Source organism: Tachysurus vachellii, chromosome 19 (genome assembly GCF_030014155.1).
Source record: "Tachysurus vachellii isolate PV-2020 chromosome 19, HZAU_Pvac_v1, whole genome shotgun sequence".
Taxonomy (NCBI): Eukaryota; Metazoa; Chordata; class Actinopteri; order Siluriformes; family Bagridae; genus Tachysurus; species Tachysurus vachellii.
Window position 1 is genome coordinate 9,619,302 of NC_083478.1, and position 27,799 is coordinate 9,647,100.

General features: G+C 37.6%; 1 protein-coding gene across 1 annotated transcript in view; it reads right to left on the minus strand.

Annotated features, from left to right (window-relative positions):
• Positions 1 to 1,247: 1,247 nt before the first annotated feature.
• The window catches only part of LOC132862029 (collagen alpha-1(XIV) chain), a 32,889-nt gene continuing 6,337 nt past the window's right edge, over positions 1,248 to 27,799 (minus strand). Inside the window, exons 5-42 of the mRNA XM_060893845.1 lie at positions 26,303 to 26,458; positions 24,712 to 24,879; positions 21,463 to 21,621; positions 20,654 to 20,773; positions 19,782 to 19,946; positions 19,480 to 19,635; positions 18,940 to 19,109; positions 18,273 to 18,402; positions 18,026 to 18,171; positions 16,973 to 17,102; positions 16,732 to 16,871; positions 15,441 to 15,567; positions 14,484 to 14,623; positions 14,159 to 14,291; positions 13,506 to 13,648; positions 13,109 to 13,238; positions 12,890 to 13,006; positions 12,174 to 12,320; positions 12,015 to 12,071; positions 11,714 to 11,752; positions 11,461 to 11,599; positions 11,208 to 11,350; positions 9,119 to 9,228; positions 8,827 to 8,985; positions 8,609 to 8,686; positions 8,118 to 8,204; positions 7,969 to 8,022; positions 7,742 to 7,837; positions 7,593 to 7,646; positions 7,444 to 7,497; positions 6,804 to 6,857; positions 6,628 to 6,699; positions 4,939 to 4,974; positions 4,775 to 4,841; positions 4,424 to 4,612; positions 4,252 to 4,329; positions 2,409 to 2,570; positions 1,248 to 2,311 (exon numbers count right to left, since the gene is read on the minus strand). Coding sequence (XP_060749828.1) covers positions 2,283 to 2,311; positions 2,409 to 2,570; positions 4,252 to 4,329; positions 4,424 to 4,612; positions 4,775 to 4,841; positions 4,939 to 4,974; positions 6,628 to 6,699; positions 6,804 to 6,857; positions 7,444 to 7,497; positions 7,593 to 7,646; positions 7,742 to 7,837; positions 7,969 to 8,022; positions 8,118 to 8,204; positions 8,609 to 8,686; positions 8,827 to 8,985; positions 9,119 to 9,228; positions 11,208 to 11,350; positions 11,461 to 11,599; positions 11,714 to 11,752; positions 12,015 to 12,071; positions 12,174 to 12,320; positions 12,890 to 13,006; positions 13,109 to 13,238; positions 13,506 to 13,648; positions 14,159 to 14,291; positions 14,484 to 14,623; positions 15,441 to 15,567; positions 16,732 to 16,871; positions 16,973 to 17,102; positions 18,026 to 18,171; positions 18,273 to 18,402; positions 18,940 to 19,109; positions 19,480 to 19,635; positions 19,782 to 19,946; positions 20,654 to 20,773; positions 21,463 to 21,621; positions 24,712 to 24,879; positions 26,303 to 26,458 — 4,334 coding nt within the window. The 3' untranslated portion in view covers positions 1,248 to 2,282. The remainder of the gene's footprint in view (positions 2,312 to 2,408; positions 2,571 to 4,251; positions 4,330 to 4,423; positions 4,613 to 4,774; positions 4,842 to 4,938; positions 4,975 to 6,627; positions 6,700 to 6,803; positions 6,858 to 7,443; positions 7,498 to 7,592; positions 7,647 to 7,741; positions 7,838 to 7,968; positions 8,023 to 8,117; positions 8,205 to 8,608; positions 8,687 to 8,826; positions 8,986 to 9,118; positions 9,229 to 11,207; positions 11,351 to 11,460; positions 11,600 to 11,713; positions 11,753 to 12,014; positions 12,072 to 12,173; positions 12,321 to 12,889; positions 13,007 to 13,108; positions 13,239 to 13,505; positions 13,649 to 14,158; positions 14,292 to 14,483; positions 14,624 to 15,440; positions 15,568 to 16,731; positions 16,872 to 16,972; positions 17,103 to 18,025; positions 18,172 to 18,272; positions 18,403 to 18,939; positions 19,110 to 19,479; positions 19,636 to 19,781; positions 19,947 to 20,653; positions 20,774 to 21,462; positions 21,622 to 24,711; positions 24,880 to 26,302; positions 26,459 to 27,799) is intronic.

Below are 27,799 nucleotides of genomic sequence, written 5' to 3' on the forward strand. Positions count from 1 at the left end.
CGATGCCATTGCCATGACACTTCATTTAGCCCTCACCCACCTGGAAAATAAAGACACTTATTCTGAATGCTGTTCAAAGACTTTAGTTCAGCATTCAACACAATCATTCCTCAGTGCCTGTTTGAGAAGCTGAGCCTGCTGGGACTGAACACGTCCCTCTGAAACTGGTTCCTGGATTTCCTGACTGGGAGACCTCAGACAGTACGGATCGGGAACAACATCTCCAGCACCACCACACTGAGCACTGGAGCCTCTCAGGTCTGCGTGTTCAGCCCACTACTGTTCACCTTGCTGACTCACAACTCTGCAGCATTGCACAGATCAAACCATATCATCAAGTTCGCCGATGTCTCATCAGCAAGAACAACGAGTTAGCATAGACAGAGGAGGTGCAACAGCTAACTGCCTGATGTAGAGCCAATAACCTGTCTCTGAATGTTGAAACTAAAGAGATGGTTGTTGATTTCAGGAGAACACAGAGCGACCACTCTCTGCTGAACATCGATGGATCCTCTGTAAAGATTGTCAAAAGCACAAAACACCTGGCAGCTGCATCACTGCCTAGTTGGGGAACTGCACAATCTCGGATCGTAAGACTCTGCAGCAGATAGTGAGGACAGCTAAGAAGAACATTGGAGCCTCTCTCTTCACTCTATCACGGACATTTACACCACACGCTGCCCGCACACACCCCTCACACACACTCTTCACCCTCCTGCCATCTGGAAAAAGGTACCGAAGCATTCGGGCCCTCATGACCAGACTGTGTAATAGTTTCTTTCCACAAGCCATCAGACTCCTCAATAACTGAACTGAAACGTGCTGAATACAATATTGTTAATGAGTATTAACAGTATTACTGTCTTGCAGATTTCAGTCAATTGCTGTTTTTCACAATTCATTACAATACCTCTTATAACTGCTGCTATTACAATAAGTGTTCATTCCAGTATTTTTGCACATGTACTATAGAATATACAGTATGTATTTTGGTTGGTGCCGCTTTTGTGTATTGTTGTTTTTTATATCGTTGGTCTTTTGTCTTGCACTGTTTGCACCAGGTTGTACAGATGCCCTTGATGTGACTAGGACTTACTTACTTAAATCCTTAGCTCTGTGTTGCTCTATGTAGCTCTGGCTTTGTTCTATGTAACACCATGTTCCTGGAGAAAGTTGTCACGTTTCACTATGTACTGCGTCAGTTATATATGGTTGAAATGACAATAAAATCTTCTTGACTCCTTGACTTAACTTGATATATATTTTCAGGGTTGTAGAAACAGTTTTATTAATTAAAATATAGTTTTGTTTAATACACACAGTGTTTTACTTAGGCTAATTTACACACACACACGCACGCACGCACGCACACACACACACACACACACACACACACACACACACACACACACACACACACATATATATGATACTCACACTTTAAGGGTAGGACAGATTTCAGATAGAAAAACAACTATTTAAACAGTAATGTAGCAGTCGAACGAATATACATAGTGTAAATTTTAGACTTTTTAGACACCATCAAGTAAAATAGGCCTTATGCAGATCATTAAGACATCACAGATTTATCACAGTCTTGTTTCATGATTATTTCATACAAATCTGTTTGGTTTACAAATTATTTTGAGGCAGTTAAAATAGAGTACACAAACAGGTCTTAGTATTAATATGCCTTCAATAACATTTCGGTAATAAAAAAACACACAAACACACACACACACAATGTAGTGCATAAATACAACAAAGTAAACCACAATATTGGTAAAATAATAGCCAAAACATTCTCAGTGCGAAATCGGCATTTTTGTAAATTTCCCAAATGACAAAAATAGCATCTGCTCCTTGAAGCACATAATGAGTCCTGCTCAAGATTTTGTTTGTCTTGTGATCCATGGCACTGGTTATGTCCAGATGATTAGTGAAAGAAGATAATATATATATAAAAAATAAAACAGGCATAAAATACCCGTATGTGGCCTGAAAGAATGATAAAAGGATATGATGAAAATCTCATAGCATCATACTCTCAAAAATAAAATCAAATAAAATAAAATAAAACAAAATAAAATAGTCAGTCTAAAGGCTCATGCATTGAAGAAGTTCCTGAGCCAACAAACAGGTTTATAAATATGATAAAAAATAAAGAGAACATGTCCTTTTTTATGCAGATCCATTTGAATATGACATCCTGAAGTGGTTCTATAATATCTGGTGAAGTTGTTCTCTGATGGAACTTCTAAGCTATAGTTCTTATGATTGGATCAAGGTTGGTATCCATAGTATGGATCTTCTGAAAAATTAAACAGTAATGAAGAATAGTATTATTTACAAGAGGACATAAACACATGATGCATGATGTCTATAGCAGGAAGGAAATCTGTATGTACCTGCAGCTGGAGGGCCTCCTGGATGGCAGCCGCTGTTGTCACACACACCAGGGGGGCCAATCTCACCTGGCTGTCCTACAGCCCCGGGCATGCCAGGAATACCCGATTTACCATCCTCACCTCGAGGGCCTGGTGTCCCCATCTTGCTTTCTCCTGGAGGTCCTGGTGAAACCCAAACCGAAGCTTATGTTTATAAGTATATATTATCACACACACTCAATGGTCAGACAATTACAGATATTCTATAAGGCCCTGTGGTGAACAGATTAAATATAATATGAAAAAAAAAATCTAAACATTTAAGGGACAGTTTGTAAGTTTTTAACCCTTTAGAACTTTTTTCTGACTGAAGGGAACTGCAATACACCGACCCATCGCATCCTATTTAATAAAAGTTTCCCTGAAGCTTATAAATCTCAGGACCAGGGCCATTTGATAAATAAAGAAACTAGCCAGATCCATCTTTTTTTTTTAAATATATCTATGAAAGTCAATGAAATTTAGTCAGAGAATCACTAAGTATAACCTTTTGAGTTGAGTTTGACCTACTAATGTTTGACACATTTTCCCATCATTGTAATTTGACTCATAACGCCTGTGAGACTGAATTAGCTTTTTTCGTGTTCATTAAAACAAACTAATCCTCTAACTTTTTGTAGCCTAATTTTGACTGTGATAACATATTGGTTTCTTTCTACCTGTACATTGTTTTTTATGTGATGGCAATGAAGATCTAATTGAATGATCTTAAAAAAACAGATGTTAAACACACAAAACAAACTTTTTTTGACACTATTTGATAGTACATGGATGCTGTGGGAATATCATTTTAAGTCATTGTTTTATTTCCTTTTAGTTCTAGCATATTTTGTGGATCATGTAGAAGCCAAATCAAGTTACAATGCTAGTTAAATTCAAACTTTACATTAGACTTGTGGTTCCTGTATCTCATTAATATGAAAGGAAAGGGGCAAGGTAACTCAGGATATCATCTGTCTCTTTGTGCCATTTGTCCCATTGTTTAAGGTGGCCATTTGATTCAAGGTCTGAGAAAGACTGTTATGTTAATGGGATTAAGGGTGAAATTCCAGGATCTGGTGTGGGGGCTGTTACATCCTTTCATGCTTTGATTGTCACCTGAGTGTTTTGTCTCTATCTGATGGGACTGCCCCCTAAAATGTGTATATTTACAATGTATTACAACTTTAAGTCAGACTTGATGACTGCAGTGGCCGTGCCAGTACGCTCTGACTTGCAGACTCGTTTCATCGTGTATCTACAATAAAGACTACTGCACAAGGATATCCAAGTCTCCTGGTCTTCTCTGGAAAAAGTTTACAACAATGCTTATCTCTAACGGTTGAATAGTTTATGAATAAGATTTGATTGATTTCAGTATCGCCATCATGTGTACTGGGACATTCAGCTTGAAGAAAAGTTCTAACACTATACACATGCAAAATTCATCTGATAATGATTTATGAGGACGGTCCATTTATGAGGAGTACAATCTCTGTCCTTTTTTCTTAATAAAATAGTGATAAAAAAAAGTTATCTAGAATTAAAATAAAAAATGGCTATTTAATGTTCATACAACAACAATGGTTCAAAGTTATGCAGCTCCAACACATGGCCTTAGAATATCTAAAATATTAAAAATATCTAAATATTAGTAAGATAAGTTATATTTTAATTTTAAATAGAGCGTTTAATTTATAAAAATGTCTTTGTGTTTGTTCCTTATTTTGATGTATTTATTTTTAGATGAATTACACTGGTATTGGTGTAGAACATGTTGTAACAAGACAACCGTACTTGAGAATGAGAGATCTGATTTTGATACCTGGAAAACCTTTTATTCCCAGTGGTCCCTGGACATTAGAGCCTGGATCTCCCTTATCACCATGTAAACCCCCACGTCCTACAAAAGAAATAAAAAGTCAGTGTTGTAATTGGACTATTTCATTTACATGTTACCCAGAATGCCAACCCTACACAGTCTATTGAAGTCTTACCCTGCTCACCAGGATACCCTGGTCTGCCTGTCTCTCCTCTGTTTCCTTGTCGCCCTGGAGGACCTCTTGGTCCTGGGGGTCCTTTACCACCTGGGATTCCAGGCTCTCCTGGAGGTCCAACAGGCTCCTCAACAGGCACCGGATTATGACGAATCTCATTCAGAAATGAGTCTAACTTATGCACTTCGTCTATGACACATTAACATAAAGTGTGAATAAGTGGATGCAAAAAAGCTACATCCACAAAAATAACAAAATAAAAATTGTTTCTTAATTGTTTGATCATATTTAAAATAGAAATGGGTCAAACAATAACTCTAGAAAAAAAAAGGGTTGTGTTTTGAAACCTACCATGCACTAGCTTTTCACAGGCCTGAGTGACAAGGTCGTAGATGATGGCAAGAGACTGTGGCTCTCCCTATTAAACAAAGCACAGACTCATAGTACCACTGAAGGTCTCTTTCATGAAAGTGAATGGTGAACATACAAGGAGAAATACTGTGCATTTAACTTACCTTCTCTCCTCTCTCACCTTTAATTCCAGGAAGCCCCTAAGAATATATAAGAAAAAAAAAAAGACATCAACTTTACCATAGTATTTCAATCTAAAGAACTAAGGCTCATAATTATATCAAACACAAAGGACTGGTAATATGCACACTACAACTATCCATCCATTCACTGATCCATCATACAGGTCCATCATACATTCTACACAGGTTCATGGACAGCCACAGAGCCCATCCCTGGGTACTCAGGGCACACCCTTTAGAGGGTTGCCAGTTCATCCCAAGGCACAACTACACCCATACTCACACACCCTTTTACACACTGCAGACAATTTAGACTCAGAGGAAATCCCTGAAACACGTATGGAGAACATGCACGCTCATGAGAACATGTAGGGCAGATGCAGGTTTCAAACCCCTAACCCTGGAGGTGCAAGGCAAGTCAATATTATAATTTATTTTAGAAACTTAACAAGCAGTGAAGCTCATAAACCAATTTTATGCTGCATAATTTCAGCAGTCTTTTAAGAGTATTGATGATAACTTGTCTAATTTCTATAACAAATTGTCTGATAAAACCTGTTCATCAGGTCGAATTACATGACGAAGATCCTCTAACAATAGATCAGTGTTTAAAGAGAATGACTATACTGTGTGATGTTGTGCTTACCATCACCTCTACAGTATTTGTAACGTGTCCCGTGAGTTTCGCATTATCATATGCCCTCCTCCTATTGGTGTTTTTTATTTCTTTCTTTTTCTATACTAAATTTCTTCTAATTAATGTATAGTACACTGCAAAAAACGACATGTTAAGTACGTGAAAATACCAATTCCTAGTATAAGACTACAATAAACCAAATATAAGATTATTTAGCATACGTCTAATCATTTTTTTGTTGCTAAATTCAAGCTGTACATTTTCTTGTTTTATTACTAGTTCATTTATAATCTTTCCAGAAACAAATGCTTAAAATGAGCAACATTGTCTACCAATTTTCCAATATACCAATTATAATTTTAAGCTTGAAATGAGTAAAAACAAACAAACAAGTAAATAGATCTAGCAGTAGTCATCAGCTGTTGTGGGGAGCCAAATTTATTTGTCATGTCACACTCTTCAGTTATGGTTAATTGCTTGTACGAAAATGGACACTCAGTCTTAAAGAAATTGCAGTTTTTTGACAAATACTTTCTTCTTTTTTACCTAGCCTAATAGGCTGAAATGTTCTTATTCAATTGTGCCAGTTGTGTATGTTGTTTTAATTACAAAAAAGCTTTAGTTCTGCTGTTCCCTTTATCTCTGTACCAATGTTATTGTGGAAATGTGTGAATTGTTTGTCAGCTCTTTCCTTCCTCTTTCCCATTTCTGTTTTCCTGCTCACCAGCAACTAAACACAGAGTTACGATACTCTACATACAGAAACCCAACTGTAGCCTGACTAATCTTATAACGGGCGTCTGTTACGGCAATAACGTATTTCGTTCATGGAATGTTATTGTACTGCAAAAGACAGTTAATAATCTTTGTTTAGTTTACTGTATTATTAAAATAGGAATTATTAAATCAATTTGAGATTTATACTTGCTGTCATTCAATATAATATATCAATATATCACGCATACAGTATGTATTAAGACAATGGTATGATGATGAATAATAATTTCAAATCTTAAGTGGATATGTGCACTTACTGATGGCCCTACTGGTCCCAGCAGCCCTCTTTCTCCGACAGGCCCTGGGTGGCCTGGTATACCCTGAAAGCCCTGCAAGAACAAAACAGAAAGCTGATTCAGTGCAGCTGAAGGATGAAGGAAATCTATGCCAGTATGTGTGTTTGAATGCAGTCAGTGTGGTTTCGCTATCTTACCCTTGGCCCTGCAGATCCTGGAGGTCCCATGTTACCCTCAACACCTCTGGCTCCCTAGTGAGGAAAATAGAGAGCATTAGAGGTATTAAAGGTATAAAGCAGAATGTGGCAGCTATATGTAGCATGTGGGATTGTGACTAGTGCAGTAACAAGTTTGGTGGCCAAACCAGACATAACTGGGCCATACCTGACACACCTGTACTTGTTTCTTATAGCTATTTATGTCCTCTCTCCCTCCTCGACAGCTATGAGATTATCTAGCTAGCTATAAAAATACAGCCTTGTAATCTTGTTCTTGACACTGTATTTTAGCTACATACTGTATATACAGCATAAGAAAACAAAATCCGATTTGTGTTCTCTGTGTATTTTATTATACATGCAGTGTGTTTTGTTTTCCAGCCTTTGAAACAAATGCTAAACCCACACCAGAGTGCAAAAAATGAAGAGGGCTTGAATCATTCACACACACTAATGAGTGTGTGTGAATGATTCAAGCCCTCTTCATTTTTTGTATATACATATACATCATAGTTTCCATTCATTTCTGACCCAACACACAGCGCTGACTGTGATGTGTTATTCTATAATTTTATGGTGATTCAAAGCAACTCAGGAACATCATATTATAAAGACATGCCTTAGGCCCAGGGGGTCCCTCTTCACCTTTGGGGCCAGGTGGTCCTGGCAATCCCTTTAATAAAGACAGTGACAAAGGTTGAATCCAAAGCATCATGTATTACTACAACAGTTTATTTTCTGATAAAGTAAAGGATGATATAGGCTCACCTGGCTCCCTGGCCTTCCTGTTTCACCTTTCTCTCCACGAAATCCTGGAGGCCCCTAGAGAAACAGTCATGCCAAAGGACAGGTTTATGTAGTCTGTATTGTTTCTTAATGGCTAAAACATCTTCTTAAGAGCTAAAATATGACCTTACTATTTTTCCCATGACTGATATACCACGAGGGCCCGAGGACCCTAAAGGTCCTAATCCACCTTCTAGTCCAGCCTTCCCCGGGGGCCCCATTTCACCCTTTGGAGAAAGCAGAAAATAGAGTTGATTAGTATTTCACCATTTTTTATAGTCACAGGATCGCATCTATAACTATAGATATGACAAATATTTGAGCAAAATCTATGCTGCAGATTAGATTTATTTAATACCTTTTGGCCTTTTTCTCCTTTTTCCCCCTTCTGCCCACGAGGACCAGGTTTACCCTGAGGAAAAAAAAAGAATATACACTCACACATGTACCAAAGATCAATAACAAATACCATATTTATTAAAATCTGTATGTATTGTGGACACTTACAGGTGATCCTGTGTCCCCAGGGGCTCCTGGGATATCAGAAGTGCAAGTGCATGCATATGGAAGAGCTGGGCAACTCTCCTCATCTCTCTGCAGAAGCCAAGAAGATACAGTAGTAGAACGCATATTAACAACATTAAATTTGCTTGTTTGGGGCAAAATCTGTACTGAGAAACATGAGAGGTAAATGTTCAGAGGAATCAGCAAAAACAGACATAAACTAGAGTTAAGGATCTCAAGAATAACAGTGGAAAGTGTATTCACAAAGTAATACTAAGAGTCTGGGTTACTGAATGTCTGTGGTGTGATGAGTTATTCAGGAGTAGCAAACACCGACATGACAAGAGCTTTGCCAAATCATCACTACCACATACACAGATATGCACGAACATTTCTCAAATAAAACGAGTTATTATAACATCAGTCATGCTTAAGTACAGTTTTGTTTGTGTGTGTGTGTGGGTGTGTGTGTGTGTGTGTGTGTGGTTCCTCACCTGAGCAGGCAGGTCACAGCATGTGTCCTCAAAAGCCCAGGTAATGTTACATATAATCTCAAATGACTGCAGCTGGAACTGATTAACAGAACAAGAGAACACCCTTGATACCTTGGTATACACTATGCTCTGATCATTACAATATTAAATGTTTCTATAATGATTCCTTACTGTCCACAGTGTACAAATTGCATTTTGTGTCACTGCAGCTTACTCACAGCAGCAGAGCCACTGCGTGGCCCTCGAGTCCTCACTAACTTGCCCAGCATCTCAAAACCATCAGTGGGTATGATTCCTAGGGGACGAGCAGGTCTCTCACTAACCCTCTGGCAGTCAACAGAGAGGGATACACTCACCTGACTAATGGACAGGTGAATCTGCAATTCATAATACACAAGACTTATATAGACAAGAACAGTGCTTAGTAATCATCTTCATTCACAAAGTAATTTACGTCATCCTCATCTTTTTTCTTGATCAGATTCCCATGCTTTTATTTTTTCCCCTCACCTTGTGAAAGCTGCCATAAAAGAGAGTGTGGACTTGGGTCTGGTCAAAAGTTAGCTCCTGAACCTCACCTCTGTAGTCCAGACTGAAGTAGAGTAACACTTTCCTTTCAGCTGACAAAAGCATGCACACACACACACACACACACACACACACACACACACAATTGTCATTTAAAAATCATTTTCAAATATTGCTTTTTCATTTAGAGACTTCACAAAAACTTCACATTTCAGTGAAGAAACCAGAATAAACAAAATAGATCACAAACTAAATGAAAATGGAAAGAATCTGAAACAGAACCATGTGGGATGCAAAAAAATAAAAATAAAAAAACATTCATTCATGAAATACCTAAAAAGAAAACAGAAACTATGAAAAAATATATTAAACAATAAAAGGCATAATAACTATATATAAGCAGGTTGTAAGGTTTTATTTCTAATATTTTCTGAAACACTTTCTAAATTCAGAGGCAAGCAAGCAAGACATATTCCACTGCCTGATCCAGGATCTGTGGCATTAACATCACTGGGATCTGACAATGAGCTAAACTGCTATAGCTGATTAGCCAGATGTGCCAGATTCAAGATCATTTTAGGGTTTAAACTTTATTAGCAGGACTTTGTTGCTAATGCAGAGATCCATCCATCCATTTTCTGTACTTCTCATGACACAGAGGGTTGAGAGAGCCTGAAGTCTTTCCCAATGAACCTTGGGCACTAGGCAGAGAACACTCTGGACAGGGTGATAACCCATATACACAGTATATACACTAATATACAGTACTTACTAGGCACATCAGTAAAGAACTCAACCGCACCTTGTATATTATTTGTATTTTTCTCTTTTTAGCCTTTTTAAGTCTCTGTTTAGTAGAACACCTGTAAACCACAACTAATTCCTTGTGTGTGTGAACACATTTGGCGAATAAAGCTGATTCTCATTCTGATTCTGAAAAGTTATATGAATGGAGTTTCCTGGTTTTTGTGTGTACGCACACTTTTACTCTAAAATCAATGTTTTATAAATGAGGCCAAAGCTCATGTAACATTTTTCACAGTATAATCATCAAGGTCCAGGATGAAATCAAACATTGTTATTGCAAGCAGAATTAGTATTTAGTCTCAAAAATGATGCATGAGATAAACCAACACTGTCAGTTTGATTGTTTTTTTAATATAACATTGAGCAACATTAGCACCTCTAGGATTAAAAGATATCCCATTCCTTTTGTAAAACACAGTCTGCTGCCAAAATACATCTACATTTTCTAGAAAGGGATTTTAATTAAAGAAGCACAATTCTTTAAGCGATGTGTTCAATGAAAAGAGTGCCACGAGAGATTCAACGACATTTAACATAGGAACTCTAACCAAAATGGTCTGCTTTGGTTTTAAATGTTCTTACAACAATTCCCATCTTCATGAATTACAGTGTCCTTTGTGTCTGTGTGAATATCAGAAAGAAATCGCTCTCTGTCACTCGTATCCCAGGAGAAATAAGAATTTCCATAGCACTAAACCTCCCATAATTTTTTAATAACTGTATCAATAGCAATCAATGCCAAATTCTTGTTTATACAAAGTCAAGTTTTTTCCTCTGGAACACCGTGCTCCAAATACACCTAACACCTATGATCAGGCACGTTGTTATCACGTACAGCAAGCAACAAGCTGTTCTAAAAATGATCTAAAGATGGAGGATCTGAGCATTTAATTAATCCTACTAGGAGTATGCTTCGTTACCCTGCCTGATTACTCTATACTGAAATCTATGTGGGGTTATCTCTGTTTCCAGGTGAAAAGGGATCATTTACATTTCTAGCATTTAGCAGTCACTCTTTATCCAAAACATTTTAATCTCATTTTAACTAAGCAATTGAAGATTAAGAGCTTTGTATAGAGGCCCAGCAGTGGCAGATCAGTGGACCTGGGATTCAAACTCATAACCTTCCAATCAGTCGTCCAACACCTTAACCACTAAGCTACCAATTCTCACTGTAAATGATGGAAAGTTTTAATGTTTCATTCATTTCTGAAGCATGCACCCATAATGTTTCATGCAGCAGAATCATCCTGTCTGTACTCACGGTCCAGCACAACTCCCATTTTGGGTTGGAAATCGTTGTCAGTGAGCTGCCAAAGAGCAAAGGGCTCCTTGGGTGAGTCCTGCAGCAGGCGGAAAGCCATGCTGATAGTGTGCTCTGGAGAAAAGCCTGCTGGATGGATAAAGCTGTAATGCAAGCAAAAAAAAATACAATGATTTCTACAATGCAGACTTCCAGCATTTTTTTTTTTTTTGCATTGCTGATTCATACTTGGGAAAGTTTTGTCAATCCTCACCCTGTGCTTTGGGTCAGCTGTACATCTTTGTAGAGGGTGTAGCTGGGAAGAGTGCTGAAGATGAAAGGCTCTACTGAAACACCCTCCACTGTGGAGTGGGCTCTCTGAGTCAGACCAAATGCTTCCATCATGTTAAAGCCTGCAACACAAACACACACACACCATTTTTCTGGGAACAGTGCCAGTGATTCACGCCGATCATTTTTAATTAATGTGCTGAATTAAAATGCTGAGCAATGTTTCAGGCGTTTACCTTTAATCACATTATTCCTGATCGTCATCTCAGGACACACTGTAAAAAAATAAAAACGAAATATATATGTATATATATATATATATATATATATATATATATATATATATATATATATATATATATATATATATATATATATATATATATATACACACACACAGCACAGGAGTTGTGTTCATATGTTCATTCGCTCATTCCTCTTCAGGAATCACTTTATTTATTTAGTCATGGTGGAGTCATATCCACTCCCTGGCCATGTTTAATCAATAAAACCTGGACAACTTGCTGTGATACTCACTTTCCTTTTGTATGGGATGTAGTCTTGGAGGAACTTGTGCTCTTAATGGTGCTGCAGCTGAAAAAGAATTGTATATCAGTATTCTGGAAAAGAACAAAGTATATAATTCGAAGTCTGAGACTTTGAGGTGAGATTTTTAGGTCTGAACAGGAGTCTTACCTGTGGGATGGAGAATAGTGACAGCAGTGCTCTCTACTGTTCCCAGGCGGGACTGCACGCTTATTCGATATACAGTCTCTGGATGTAGCTCATAGAAACAGTGACTGCTGCTGTTAGAGTCTACTGTTTCCTCCTTTTTCTGCTTATCTGAGGCCAGGCAAACATAAAAGTGTGCAAACATGTCACTTTTTTACATATATATAAAGAATGAGAAAGTATGGGTCAGGGATCATTGCCGTGATTACGTTTTGTGGAACAAGACCAGTAAAAGGTTGATATTAATAAATGAGAATTTCGAATCAATCATAAACAGGAAGCCAATGAAGAAATGTCAAACAGGGGAAAAATGATCCATTCTTTTTTTATTGTTTCCTGTTTTAAAATCTAGCTGCTGATTTTGAGATAAGTGAGATGAGTGAGTGAGATGAGGCAGTTTGAGAAAGAATAGCATACAGAGAATTACAGTAGTCCATAGGATTCATTGACTGCTAACTGCTTCATTTGAAATTACACTGACATGGAAGTGCAGAGATCGAACTGCGATCTTCAGGATCCTGAAGCTTTCAGTCAGGAAAGCATACAGTACAAAAGATGCTCGGTGGCACATGCATGGAGCGTCTGAGGCTATGATTATCCTGTATATGGACAAATTGATGACCCCTGGTCTAGATGAGTATGTATTTAAAAAGTATACAGAAAAAGATTGGTACTGATACCTCTGAGGGCCTGGAAGACTATACGGTACGCAGTGACTGCTGCTACTGGCCTCCACGACACGCAGATACTTGAATGATCAGAACGAACCACGCTCACACTGCTCACACGTAGACTGGCTAGATATAAAGGGAAGAAATACAAGATGTGTGTATATGATTTGTACTGTATGTGTGTACAGAGAGAGAGATAGAGAGAGAGATAAAGAGAAAGAGACTGACTAGTTTTGCCCTGTGCTATGGCACTGCCTCCCTCTCTGTTGCGGTATTCAGCTGTAACCTGCACGCTGTATCGAGTGTCAGGGAGAAGAGATTGAAGAAGGACTCGTCTTTCACTGCCTGGCAACAACACCTAAAAGAAACGACACCCCCCAAGACTACATTACCCATGATGCACCACAAATGCCTGTGTAAGATATATGTACATATTACTCAGTATTAAGCCTGTGTGCAGTGAATATCTGAATAAAAGCTCAAACACCAATTCGATATACACCTTAGAGATGCTGCAGTGATTTAAAACATTTGTAAACAAATCTAAAGGTAAGAAGACCATGAACGTCATCATTCCTATTGCATCAAAGAAACAGGAAATACATAACTTGCAGGAAACACTCACTTTGTTCTCCCGTGCTTCTCCAGTTAAAGGAGTGTACGACACGTGGTACTGCAGCACATGCGCATTAGGAGGAATCCAGCTGACCAGCATGCTGACTGCAGTCTCTTCAGAGATGGACACACTGGTGGGACCTCCCCCAAACACTGAAGCAATACAAACACCCCGAAAAAATAAAACCATAGTCTAATGTGTTATCTGGAAGCCATTTTTGTATATTACAGGTTTTGCATCCAGCAAAAATGCATAAAAAATTCCCGAATAGAAATGCCTAAAAAACAGTTATTGAGTCGTGGAATTCAATTTAAATAATGGGAATGAATAAAATAAATTATGTTGCTAAAAGTCCAAGGTTTCTACTCCATTTCTGGACAGCAAAATGCCTCATTTAATTAATTCATTCATTCATTCATTTTCTACCGCTTATCCAAACGCTCGGATCCCTCATTTAATTACATTAGCTATTTCTTTAGATTAAATGATTTCAAAAATTATTTAAAAAATTATTAAAAATATATCTCATAATATTATATATTATAATGATATAATATATAATATTATATCATTATAATATATAATATTATAATGATATAATATTATATATTATATCATTATAATATCAAAATCAAAATATTATATCATATATAAACACTCACAGGTGCTGTATCTTATAGCCACAGCTTCACTTTGTGCCCCATCAGCGTAGAGAGCAGACAGTGAGATCTGATACTCTTTATTATCCTCAACACCCTCAAGTGTAGCTCCTTCACTCTTCCCATCCACTTTCAGCTTAAACAATGAAACAAAAAAATCATTCCACAATGAGAACCTTTTTATAACCTCCAGTTCCCTATCACATACTCACAGTACAAGCAAATCTACCTGTAATTAGAGATCATTAATTATTACAGGATCTCACTCTACTATATACAAAGCTCACTCGATCAGATGATGAACACAACGGTGACAGCTCTCACTGACCTGACTCAGGTCTCCTCCACTCAAAGAGATCCATTTAATCAGGTAGGAGGTCACATCGTCAGCAGCCGGCTCCCAGCGTACTGTTAGAGTGTTCTCAGAGTAGTTAGTGACCCGCAGCTCAGACGGAGCAGGCACCTTTACTGAGAATGTGACAAAGAACAACACTTGTAGTCAAGACTACATCAACTAAGTCATATGTCTACATGTGTTAACAATACAAAGCATATTAATTTGCCCTAAGAACCACAAAGACTGTATACGGGTTGGTGCTATTTTATGTCACTTGTAGTGTATTGTATTCTTACTCACTCACTCATTTTCTACCGCTTATCCGAACTATTCTCGGGTCACGGGGAGCCTGTGCCTATCTCAGGCGTCATCGGGCATCAAGGCAGGATACACACTGGACGGAGTGCCAACCAATCGCAGGGCACACACACACTCTCATTCACTCACGCAATCACACACTACGGACAATTTTCCAGAGATGCCAATCAACCTACCATGTATGTCTTTGGACCGGGGGAGGAAACTGGAGTACCCGTAGGAAACCCCCGAGGCACAGGGAAAACATGCAAACTCCACACACACAAGGCGGAGGCGGTAATCGAACCCCCATCCCTGGAGGTGTGAGGCGAACGTGCTCCCCTAGTGTATTGTATTATCTAAGGTAATTGTCTAAGATTGTACACATGCACTTTATGTGATAGGTTCATATCATTTTTTATCAATTAGTTCTCTGTAGTCTTATGTAGCTCTGTGTCTTTATGTAACACCAGGGTTCTAGAGGAACACAGTTCCATGTCACTGTGTACAGTATCAGATACCTATATAGACAAAATGCAAATAAAAGTTTCTTGACTTCTTCTTGACTAGACAAAGACCGCGCTTAGACTAGAACTGTGCGATGCTTAAATCTATTCCACAATAATGACAAAGCAAATGTGTGTAACTTACATGTAGTTATGTTACCAGTGAGTGGAACAGACAGGCCTTTTATGTAGAGGGACTGCACAGACACCAGATACTTGGAGAGAGAGGATAGATTCTGCAGTAAGACAGTGTTAACACCTGCCACCTCCACCTGAGAGAGATAGAGAAAGAGAGAGATTGAAAAAACATGACCGAGGGAAAAGAAATGTTACATTCACAAGTATAATAATAAAAAAAAAAAACAGACATTATGCTCTAAAACGTCACGTCCAATTTTGGATCTTCGTATCTGTTTTTTTTCATCACCCAGTACATATCGCATCTTGAAGAATTTTGTAACAAGAGTTAGGGTTTCACATCCTGATCAGCAAATGAATTTAGAATCCGTCTCTAAATTAAAATCATCTCGTAACCGAAGTGAACGATTAGAAAAGAGAGATCTCTTTTTTAAACGATAGGACAAACTAAAGCAATAAACTTCATGGCCTTTGATTCAGCTAATGAAAAAACAAGCCAGAGCAAATGAGGGTTAATGGCCTTGGTTCAGTCAGCAGTGGCAGCTTTGTGGACCAGGGATTTGAACTCACAATCTTCATATTGGTAGTCCAACATCTTACCCACCAGGCTATGACAGGCTAGCACAGCCTGTGCGCCTGCTACATGAAATGAGATTGACACCCTGGTATAATGTCAACATTTTGTAATATTTGAGGCTACTGTGACTCTTCAGTGTAAATATTAAATTAAATGTTAATCTTAAATGTTGATTATAAAATCTTTCCATCATAGGCTAATTGATCCAGTCCTCTCACACAGTACATCAATGGAAAGCACAGCTCCAGGAGGGTTGCCAGATTTTACACTTTACTAAGCTAGTTTTTCAAAAAGATTGAGAATTTTAAAAAGCCAATAATTAGAATAAAAAATAGTTTCTACAAATATATTACAGCAATGAGAACATTTAAATGTTACTATTAGTAAATGTCACTATCTAAATACCCAGTAGGAGTGAGTATTTGGCCCTTGAGCAACTAAAATGTACTCTTCCTGTATTTGTGTTTCTGTTGCTGCTATTTTAACTGACTAAATTTAGAACAAACAGTGAAATTGTGTTGTGTTGTTCGTACCAAGTTTCTTTTACTGCTCTACATTACACAAGTCTGTTTCATGCTTGTAATAACCAGTGTCCCTTTTTAATTTTACTTCAGCCACTGAGATTTAAGAAACAAATCCGATTTCCTCTGATGTCTGAACATACATGAAAAATCCCAATCAACCTATAAGCTTTGAGGTAGAAAAAGCTTTATTCCTTCACCTGTTTGACATCACTCCCATGATTTGTGCTGTAGGTGACACGATGGGCAGGAACGTCAACTGCCCCAGGCACCCAGGTGATTTTAAGAGTGCTGTGACTGACCATAGGGAACTGCAAACTGACAGGAGATGGTAGTGGAACTGCAAACAGGGTGAGAAATAGATAAAAAGTGACTCTCTGAGCAAACTCTGTGCATGTTGGATGGTATATGTTTATACATAAGAAGTGCATAAACGTTTACATGTGGTAGCGATAGCGGTGACAGGATCGCTTGGTTCATCTTCGTACAAAGCGTACACAGTGACTGAGTAGTCTGTAGAAGGCACCAGATCTCGCAGCTCTACATCCGTCTCATCAGCTCTAAACTTCACCTGCCACATATGCAACACAGAGATACTGCTGCACTTCACAAGCCTCAAAAATAAACATACACACATTCATAAGAAAAATAGCAATAGCATTTAAAAAAATTGCATCTGAGCTTAATTCCCACAACTTTCACTATGCGAAAAAAAAAAGTTCAGATATTGTATATATGGATACCTGAGAAAACAAGTCACATGGTCATGGGTTTTAATGTTTTCTTCTATATGTAGCTTTGAAAAACTAAAGCATGTCAAAAGTGATAAAAGTGAAAAGGGAGGAATTTTAATTTAATCTTTCAAAATTATGCTCTTGGTGGGTTGAAAGAACTAGAAGAACTAGAAGAACTAGAAATACACCGTTTAGCCAAACGTATTTGGACCCCAGACCACCTGATGCCCATTTCAAAACCAAGAACATTAACATGGAATTTTTATAACAGCCTTCCATAAGCTTTTCCATTACATTCTGTAATGTGATTGTGTTGATTTTCTGCTCATTTAGGCAAAAAGTATTAGCGAGGTCGGTCATTTATATCAAGTGAGAATACCCGGTTCCTCGCCCACATTCCATTTAATCCTTATGGTGGGTTTGAGGTCAGGGCTCTGTACACTCTGCTCTCTTGAGTTCTTCCATCAACCTTGGCAAACCATGTCTTCATGGACTTTGCTTTATGCACAGGGGCATTTTCAATGCAGATCCAGTGAAGGAAATTTGTAATGTTGCTGCATACAAAGACATTCTGGACAATTGTGTGTGTCCCCAATTTGTGAAAAGGTTTGGGGAAAAACCACATATTGGTGTGATGGCTGGGTGACTGCATACATGTCATTTTGGGGAAATATTGTATATATTTTTCTTTAAGCAGAGATTTCAATTAATAAATAAAGTGTTGCCACAACAATTATCATACAGCTGAACCCAGACTCACCTCTCGAGCATCATCAGGCTCTCCATCATTGAGAGCTGAGTAGAGGGCCATGTACTGAGTAGCTCCACGCGCAGGACTCCAGCGCACCCGGAGACTGCTGGGAGAGGATGCGGTGACCTCCAAAGACTCAGGCATGGCCAGCATTGCTGTGGAGAACAGAGGAGGTGATGGAAGAGGTGGAAAGAGGAAATTTTGGTAAAATCTTAATTACTTAGGAAACAATAGAAGCTTTTATATAGAAGCTCACATGTAGTGAAGATGCCTCTCAATGGAGAGCCCACATTGTCCTCATATACAGGAAAGATTGACACATGATACTGTGTCTGTGAGGACAGTCCAGTCAGCATCACTGTGGAGTTTGACCCCTTCGCCACCACCTGCAAAAACAAAGCACTAAGGAACATGTTTTGGTGTATTGCAATTTTTGCTCATAATGATCATGTTCATTTGATAACATAACTCTGTAACATAGTTTAGTGACACAAACTGCCTAGACCTGTACGTACCAATACAAGTTTCTTTAGCAAATTCTTCTTAAGGTTCTTTAGCAAATCTCTGTTACATGGAGTTAAGTCAATTATTTAGCTGATGGCTGCTCATCGGACCAAGGACTAGCCACAGGGCTTACAAAGGTCTGGATAAGCTTCTCACTTTACAAAGCTAAATGTAATTTAATGTACAGTGATAAAATATTAGTTTAGATACAGAAGCATAAACTATAGAATTTGAAGAACAAACATTTTCCTCTTATTTTTCTCTCTGTCTGGTTGGCAGGTTGGGTGAAAGCTGACAAGAAGGCCATAATTTTCACATTTTAATTCAATTGAATGCCTGTGTGCTAGAGAAAATTGGCCTGTGATCCTCCTGAGAAGTAGAGATTCCATCCTTGGCTGTTATTTGGAAGTCAGACTCACCTCCTGCGGGCTCTGACCCTCACTGCTGTGGAACACCACCCGGTACTGCTGCACCGCTCTGCCCGGACTCGTCCAGCTCAAACGCACCTCTTTGGGACCAAGATCGGAGTATCGCAGGTCTGTGGGACTCGGGTAGGACAGCCCTGGGTCTTCAGTGGGATGAGCACGTCCTGCTCCAAACACACACACAAACGAGTTACACTATAGTTTGTGCTGACTATAAAGACAATTTTCTCAGACAAGCACTACATATGTGTATAAATGTAATCTTGTTGACATAGCTGTGCATGGCCAATTTAGCTGTCTATCTATTAAGGATATGCTCACGTAATTAACAGAAGGTCATGCCATACAAGCCCCTGTTTTGCATGTGTATTTTTGTCAGGAAACAGAAGAGTCATTGCTTTTGCATATTTTGGAAGACAGAAAGGGTATAGATATAAATAACAGATAGAAGGGGCCACCTAATCCCTACTGGTTTAAAAAAAAAACAAAACAATAATACAACTCTGCATTTCATTGTGTCGGTTATAAACGCACTTGTTTTACTACGTTCCTCCATTTTCCCACACAGGATGCGTACCAGTCGGCCAACCAGTTTACTGAGAAGAGGGAAATCGTTCACATTGTACACATTCAGCTCCAGAGGCTCAGACGCTACCTGTTTCAGCTCGGCCTCGTCTGCATTCTTTACACCTGACCGAGAGAGAGAAAGAGTGAGTGAATGAAACAGAGTGGGGTAGAGAGAAGGAAAGGAACAAATCAATTTAAACGGAACCCAATATCATTCCATTAAACTATTTTAGGAAAGTAAAAAAAAATCTCAGTAAACTACGACTCACCCACAGCGATAATCTCCACTCCTGCATTCTTCAGTCTACTGGCTGCAGCAACGGCATCATCCTGAGATTTACCATCAGTCAACAGCAGCAGAAACTGTGGGGTATCTGACCTGGCCCCGACCTCTTCCTTCAAATTCTCCTCTAGGGCATGAATGAGCGCCTGACCTGAGACACAAAACACATAGCAATTTCACCACAGGTGTAACTCTGAAAAGCTTTGAAAAGTCCTGGAGACCAGAACAAAAGAAATAAATACCTTGCATGATAAATGAGTCACCACAGAAAGTGTTTCTGACTCAATTATCAAACATGATTTATATGGAGGATTTTTACACTTGCCGTTTGTGGCTGTTTCATAAGCCATTTAAATGTAGTCGACTTGGTTTAAATGACCTACATACTGTCTTCACTGAGAACAATAAAATAGAAAAAACGTCACACAGGTTGTGATTACACTAACCATGTTTACATTTTTATACTTTCTATGACACGAAATATCATAATATCAGGTGTGTAGTTTCAAACATACATGTATCCCACTGCTGGCCATGCAGTAAAACACTTTGGTTAACAGGAAAAGAAAGCTGCTTATGTCATGTTCATTTATAGCCATTCAGGTATACATGAGTTTTATAACTGAGGCAGTATTTTACAGCTGTTTTTAGAAAGTAGATGTACCACAACCATATCTGTAACCTTCACTCACCCCTGCCCATTTCTGAGGACTAAAGATATATATATTAAAGTAGTGAAGTTACACCTGTAAACATGGAAAACATACATCACATATGTAATAATCTAGTTAACAGAGCTTCTTTTAATAGTGTCCCTTGTAACAAAGAGATAATTTGGTTTAAAGATGCTGTTTTCACCTGTGAAGGTGTTCCCTCCTTTGTATCTGAAGTTTCGGACAGCGTCAAGAAGTTGATCTTTGGTTGTGAAGTTATTCAGCTGCCACTCAGTGCGAGGATCTCCACTGTACTGGGACAAAGCTGAAACAGGCAGTTAACAGGCATAATTATACTGTATTCAATCAACCATTTTCAGTAACAATCTTATCATGGTCAGAGACACCAGTCCATTACATGGCACATTGCATACACCTTTACAGTTAGGGGTAATTTTATGGCAGTAATTAGGTTGTACACCTTGATATCTTGATTTGAGAGCATACAATTTGTACTTACAACAACTTGCAGAGTAAAAAAAATTTTTTTGAAAATTGCACTAAGAGATAATACATCACAACTTTAAATCAACAACTTTAAATCTGTCTTGACGTGAATTAATGACCAACAAAAATGCTAATTTTAATTGAAAAAAAAAATGGTTTTGCTGAACCATGCTGAAATATATATATATATATATATATAAAATCAATATAATCAACATGATAGCCAACCTCTTTTATGTTTTGTGGGACATTATGTCATTGAAAATTGGTTATTTTGTGTAGTTTTCTTTCTAACAAATACAGATAGAATAAAAATGCAGGATGAAAATTTCAGTCAAAGTCAAAGATTACCGTGATCATTAGTACACACCTTGATCATTAGTACACACCTTACAAACACTTACTCATTCAAACCACCACGTTTCAACGGGTTTTCAGGAAACTATGGTAATTTAAATTAAGTTTGTCTTCACAAACACTGAAGGAAAGTGACGAGGCCTGGCTTACCGATTTGCACTCCGTATGGGCCGACGTGAAAAGGGGTGACAAGGCCCTCCAGGAACTCCCGCACCTTCTTAAAGTTGGTGCGCCCAATACTCCAGGAGCCGTCTACCAGCAGGACGAGATCGGCCTGAACCCCGGCCCTGCACTCGAACGGCTTGTGAGCTGGATACATGCAGTACAATGAGAAGTAAGGAAAAAACAGAAGTGCTTACATTTATTAAACATCTGATTCTGTCTGTTTATGTGTGAGCTAAAAAAACACATAATATACCACATAATCACCACTAAAATGCCTACATAAATGTTTACATGGCTCAGCGATAATCGTGGGTTCAGGAGTGGAAATGAAATTTCTGAACTTCTTATCAGGTTTGTGTGAGTGTGTGTGTGTGTGTGTGTGTGTGTGTGTGTGGGTGTGTGGGTGTAAAAAAAGATTGTTTTCCAATCTTTGGATCAAATTGAGCTTTTCATGCAGTGTCCACCCTTTTTTATGTTTCAGGAAACTATAAGCTCTAAATAGGATTAAGAATATCACTGTAAATTAAAGTAAATTTCTTTAGCTTCATTATTTTTTGGTATCAAGCAAGAGTCATGAAAGTTCTAGTCTTGCTTACGCATAGACAATCCAATAACATTATTATAAACAATATATAGACACAATCAAATTTGACATATATCATGCACATATATATACATATATCACACAATTTTTCCATATCATGAACAATTTGTTGAAATATATATACAATACTAATCAAAAATATAAAAGATTAAGGATTTGATTATAAACAATTTGTGAGTGAAAGAATGAAAGAGAAGTTAATGTGCTGTGCTCCAAGACCTTCTTTTTAAAATCTAGACGTTTTGTTTAAGGAGTTTAATTAGACCGTTCATGATTTATGCTAAAAAGTACACTTGCACTTTCCATTCGGCTGGCAGAGGGAAAATCAACATATTAGAATATTTTCAATCAGTATAAACAAATGAATTATTTTACACAGTAAGACGGATATCAAACTAATCAGGACACTGTTGGTTTATGGTGTGAGATGTTTGTTTTTTACCTCTGTTGGGATAAACTTACACAGGATATTAGAGGTTGAAGATACCTGATGCTGTGAACAATTCAGACTCAAAAACTAAAAATATCAGTATAATTTGTTTACTTCTCGGTGAATGCAGTCATCTGTGGAATTCCCCTTTAAACACACACGCCTGCACAACAAAAAAAAAAATCATGCCTCACTGAACTTGGCCTGGTGCGTGAGACAAATCCTGGCTCTACTCTTTGTATACCCATAGGACATATTGAAAAAAAAACATTTAGGCTTTGATTTATTCATACCCAAAATAAGAAGCAGTAATTTGTGGTTGCGATCAGATAAACTGCACAAGCAAATTGTAGGTGGATTGCAGATACTTTACAAAAATAGCTTTGCAAAGTATGAGAAGAAAATATTTAAAAGAGAACCAAAGGTTTTTTATTTGCAAGGCTGGATTTTAAAGAATGAGATGAAACTTAAGTGCAACACAGACTAAAGGCAGGAAGGTTGTTCAAAATATGATATGAAAGTGTAGAGTAGACATAAGTGTCTCTGACATTAAAAGGAAATTGCGTATATCTGCGTACATGTTCTTGGTATCAGATGTAAGGTCTCAGGGTAAGAGGCAAGTATACTACAAGACTCTTCTCTGTACTGGCACCAAGGTGGTGGAATGAACTTCCCCTAGAGGTCCGGACAGCTGAGTCACTGGATATTTTCAAGCGGCGGTTGAAGATCTACTTATTCAGGAAACACTTCAACTAGCACTTCTTTCCTTATCTTTCGCATTTAAAAAAAAACAAAAAAAAAAACACCATTGACACTTTTTCATTGTAACTTTGAACAAATGTTTTAAACTCATGGTATCTTAAGTATGTAACTTAGTGAGCCAGCATTAATGTATTCAATGTTAGAGATTTAAGCACTTATGTATGTCGCTCTGGATAAGGGCGTCTGCCAAATGCTGTAAATGTAAATGTAAATGTGTGCATGTATTGTAAATATATATTAAGATATAATAAACCAAACTTACCACAGCAATATCAAGTCCTAATTACAACAAATGTTTTGATATTTTAGTATCATTAAGACTATCATTTTGTCTTCAACTGGCAGAAATAGACAAATTTCAAATACCTGCCTTGTGGATGACTTGATTTGTGGAGAATCAGGTTTAGGTTTGAATAAGTGCAAAAGTAATTGCAAAGTAAATAGTCTTTAGTGCAGTGGTCTTCACTATTTTTTCATGTGAGCCACACTGATAGGACAAAGTCAATAGGAGAGCCACTTTCACCGCAAAGTATGCCAAGTTATTCAGTCTTAAATAGCTTATCTGCTTAAATACAATGTACAATATTGCAATACAATAATTACTTAAAAAATCATTCTTTTGTCACTGTCACATTGCTTTGTTGCTGTTCATTTTGTGCGCGGGATTGTTTGATAAGAAATCGATCCATTTTTTAGTCCGTGTGTACAGTAAACACAAGTTGTTAACTAGCATGAAACACAAACTAGCTTCTGTCAGGCCGCCAAAAAATGGCTATTGCGCAGTGAGTCAGTGACGAGTCAAATAATATATATAAATATATAGAGCACATTCGTTTTTCTATGCTTCCCTGATTGTTTTTAATGTTATTTAAATGAAAAATAATTTTTAACCACATGATCATATCATCGTATTATTTACTGCCATGCGAGCCGCATATTAAAGCTTGGCGAGCCGCAGGAGGCTCGTGAGCCGCGCAATGAGTAATACTGATTTAGAGTGTCTTTAGATAGCAAAGTCCCAAGATGCATATTAATTATGGCAAACATGCAAAATGGACAAAAAAGACATTATCCTGCTCAGGTGATACATTCTTCTTTTTAGTAGCTGTTTTTACACAAGCAAGTCATTATAAATCAGGGCCTTAGTGTTTTAGGTTTCACTAATATACCTTCATTATCACAAGTAAGAACATTCAATGAATGGAAAGGAAAGTTTAATATTAATATCTTAAGAACATTTAATGTATCTTAAGATATTACTATTAAACTTTCCAATTTGAATGTGATTTTCTGTAAATATTCTCTATTATATAAATATTCCTTCATAACTGTACATCCTCTACAGAACTTTGAACATCCCAGGGAGATAAAGAGCTTCTTTCTGAACTTTTTTATGCTGTTTCAATGTTGTGATGAATGTTATGCTGTTTTTTTATACCTGTAACTTGGCTGGTTTTTCTCACTTTGTGCTCCTCCTCTGCAGGTTTAACTCTGCTTTCAAACTTCTCGTCCTTTGTCTTTGTACGGTTTTTGTCTTTCTTCTTCTTTTTCTTGTCTTTGCTCTTTTCAACCTCTTGTTCTTCTGGATCAGTAATAGTAGGAGGTTCTGAACATATAGACACACATGTATATATATATACATATAAGTTATACAACACTAACACCTTTCATAGATCTGCAATGTAAATCAGTCCACATATTCACACCTGAATAAAAAGACAATAAACTGTTTATGTTACAAAACCATATACTGTAAAAGACATGGCAGGGTCTACAACAAGGAGTCCCTCATCTCCTAAACCTTTACTATTACTGCATTTAGCAAATGGCCTTATTCAGAACAAATTACATTTTATCTCTTTTTTTTTTTTACAACAGCTTGGTGGACCTACAGTAGGATTCAAGCACACAACCTTCCAAACAGAAGTCCAACATCTTAACCACTAAATTCACATGTGAACTGCAGGGTTGGTACTCAATAATGAAACAGAAGGCTGATTGCAGGTATATGATGCTACAGAAAAGCTTTTACTGTGTAGTTAATGCGAGAAAAGATACCATTTCAACCATCTGTAGCTCCTGTAGTAAACCATGGCTAATAACAGAGGAGCACCCAGGAAGGACTAAAAGACGACACTTAACACACTGTAACTCGTCCCAGCTTAGGTGTGGACATGACTGTAATTTACTACAGAAGCTATTATACTACCCTTTCCCACACCTTCAATATTTTTACCTAAACCTGTTTCTCTTCTGGTGCCTTAAGTTTTAAAATACATTAAAAAAAACCTTGAATCTATAAAAACAATTTATTCATTAAAAAATTCAGATATTCAGTGAATGTGGTATATTTAGAGAATTAGCTTTTCTGGTGTTGATTTTTTCTGAGAGCACTTTTCTTTGTGTCACAGAATCTCATAGAGGATTGAGCAGGCATTTGGTACACTCTTAGAGGAAAATTCGTTTCTTGAGGGTCTTTCGGATATTTTTTATCTTTCTTTATAAATGTCACAACCAGGAAAGAGGGAGACAGACCCGTACGCAGGATAGCTTCAAATGAATGGGGTTTAATAAATGATAAAGACAAAACAATGAAAAAGACGATAACTAAAACAATACAAATGACGAGGAAATAATAAGGTAACACATCTAACTAATGATTCTGCGCAGCCATCGGTAGTGCGGCTCAGTTAAATACACATGACAATAATTAGGAACAGGTGACAGGGAGGAGTGAACGAAGGCGGGGCAGACACGTGACAACAACAACAACAACAAATGCACATGGCAAAAAGTCCGGGCTGATTCCTGACAATGAAGGGCTACTATTTTTTATAGATGGTACCACTTGGAAACCTTCACTAAAACACTGTGTTGTAAAGTTTTCAATTAAAGCAATTTTCTTTTAAACTATGAGTTATCACGTTTGCCCAACAGAAAGAAATCAAAGAAATTTCAAGAATGTTTTTTTTTTAACCTCTAGATTTATATAATATTTAAAGAGCGCAGTGTGATGGTGTGGTTTTTACCTATAGTTGTTGGCTCCTGGTAGAGAACAGTGGGCAGTGACTCAAGAACCTCAGTGGTGTAGTCCATCTCACCAGAGCCTGAGCCCACAGCCTGAACCTTCCTTTTATGCTTTGGGTTTCCATTACGGGCCTCCTCCTCCTCCCGCAGCACATCAACTGACACACAAACACACACACAATGCCAGGAGGTATGGTTGTGGTAAGTTGTGGTATATAGTAACACCAAATCAACACAAGGGACAAGACACACATGTCTAATCAACACTTTTAAGTGAGTTACAATTCCATTATTTTACTAATATCTGTACATGTCTCTTAAGTAATTTTAGCAAAAGCAGTCTGTAGTGGAGATAGTCAGCATCTATATATTGTATAGACACTAAAGATTTGTATACATATAAAACAAAGAACATGTGCATATATGATATACAACCAAATGAAAGTAAGGACCTTTACAAATGAGTAGAGAAATATAAAAAATGCAGATGCTTCCAGACAGGTATAATATAATTATGCAATTTAACATCCTGTCATGCTCTATTGCATGTAGAAAATGTTAAGCAGGCCCATGTGACCTAAAGAATGTAACTTAAAGAATGCATGATGAAAAAAATCTACATGACAGAATGATGGTTCATTATTGGGTCAGGAGCTTCAGTCCAAAAGAATGATCAACTGTGTTTTAACAGGCAGGAACAGTGAATAGAGATGTCAGCATGTGTTTTTTGTTTTTTTTTTTGTTTTAATTAATCAAATATGAAGTAATAACCATGCATTAAGATTTGCAAAAAATATATTCTTTTACATTTTTTCACACCAGACAACAACAAAATAAGAAATATGGCTAGGGTGCCTAAACTTTTGCACACAACTGTATTACCTGTGCTTATGCTATATTAAGTTAAGAAAAAAGAAATCGATCTTAATATGAAAGGGCTAATATACATACATACTCCAGTAAACATTACATTCACCCAATTCCATACGTCAAACTTATCTTGTCTGAACTGGGACTTATTCTTAAATCTATTTTCCAAAACACAGAAAATGAATAAATTTATAGACAAAGACTAGTCTTGTCTACTCAGAATGCCTTATAGTCAATTCAGTCACATGGAAAAATTCTGGAAAACTCTGGATATTTCAGCTGAACACGGAGGAACAATGGAATTCTAATCTAGCTGCGCTTGCCTCCAAACTATCCTGCATGACCAGCGTGTCTGAACACGTACAACTCGACAAGGAAACTAAAAAGTACCACACACACCCAGGCTCTTTCCCCAGGTACAGAATTGTCATTGGGAAAAGCATGCCATAAATAATACACAGTGCAGAATAATGTCTGTCTTATCATGCAATCATGTAAGAACACAATGTAGGTTTTATTATCTACTTTAAGTGTAACATTCGGATCCTAAAAAAAAAAGCATGTTGTGCTTTCTGGCACACTGACTTTTCTTCTTTGATTTCAAGCTAAGAAAATGTTTTTAAAGATGT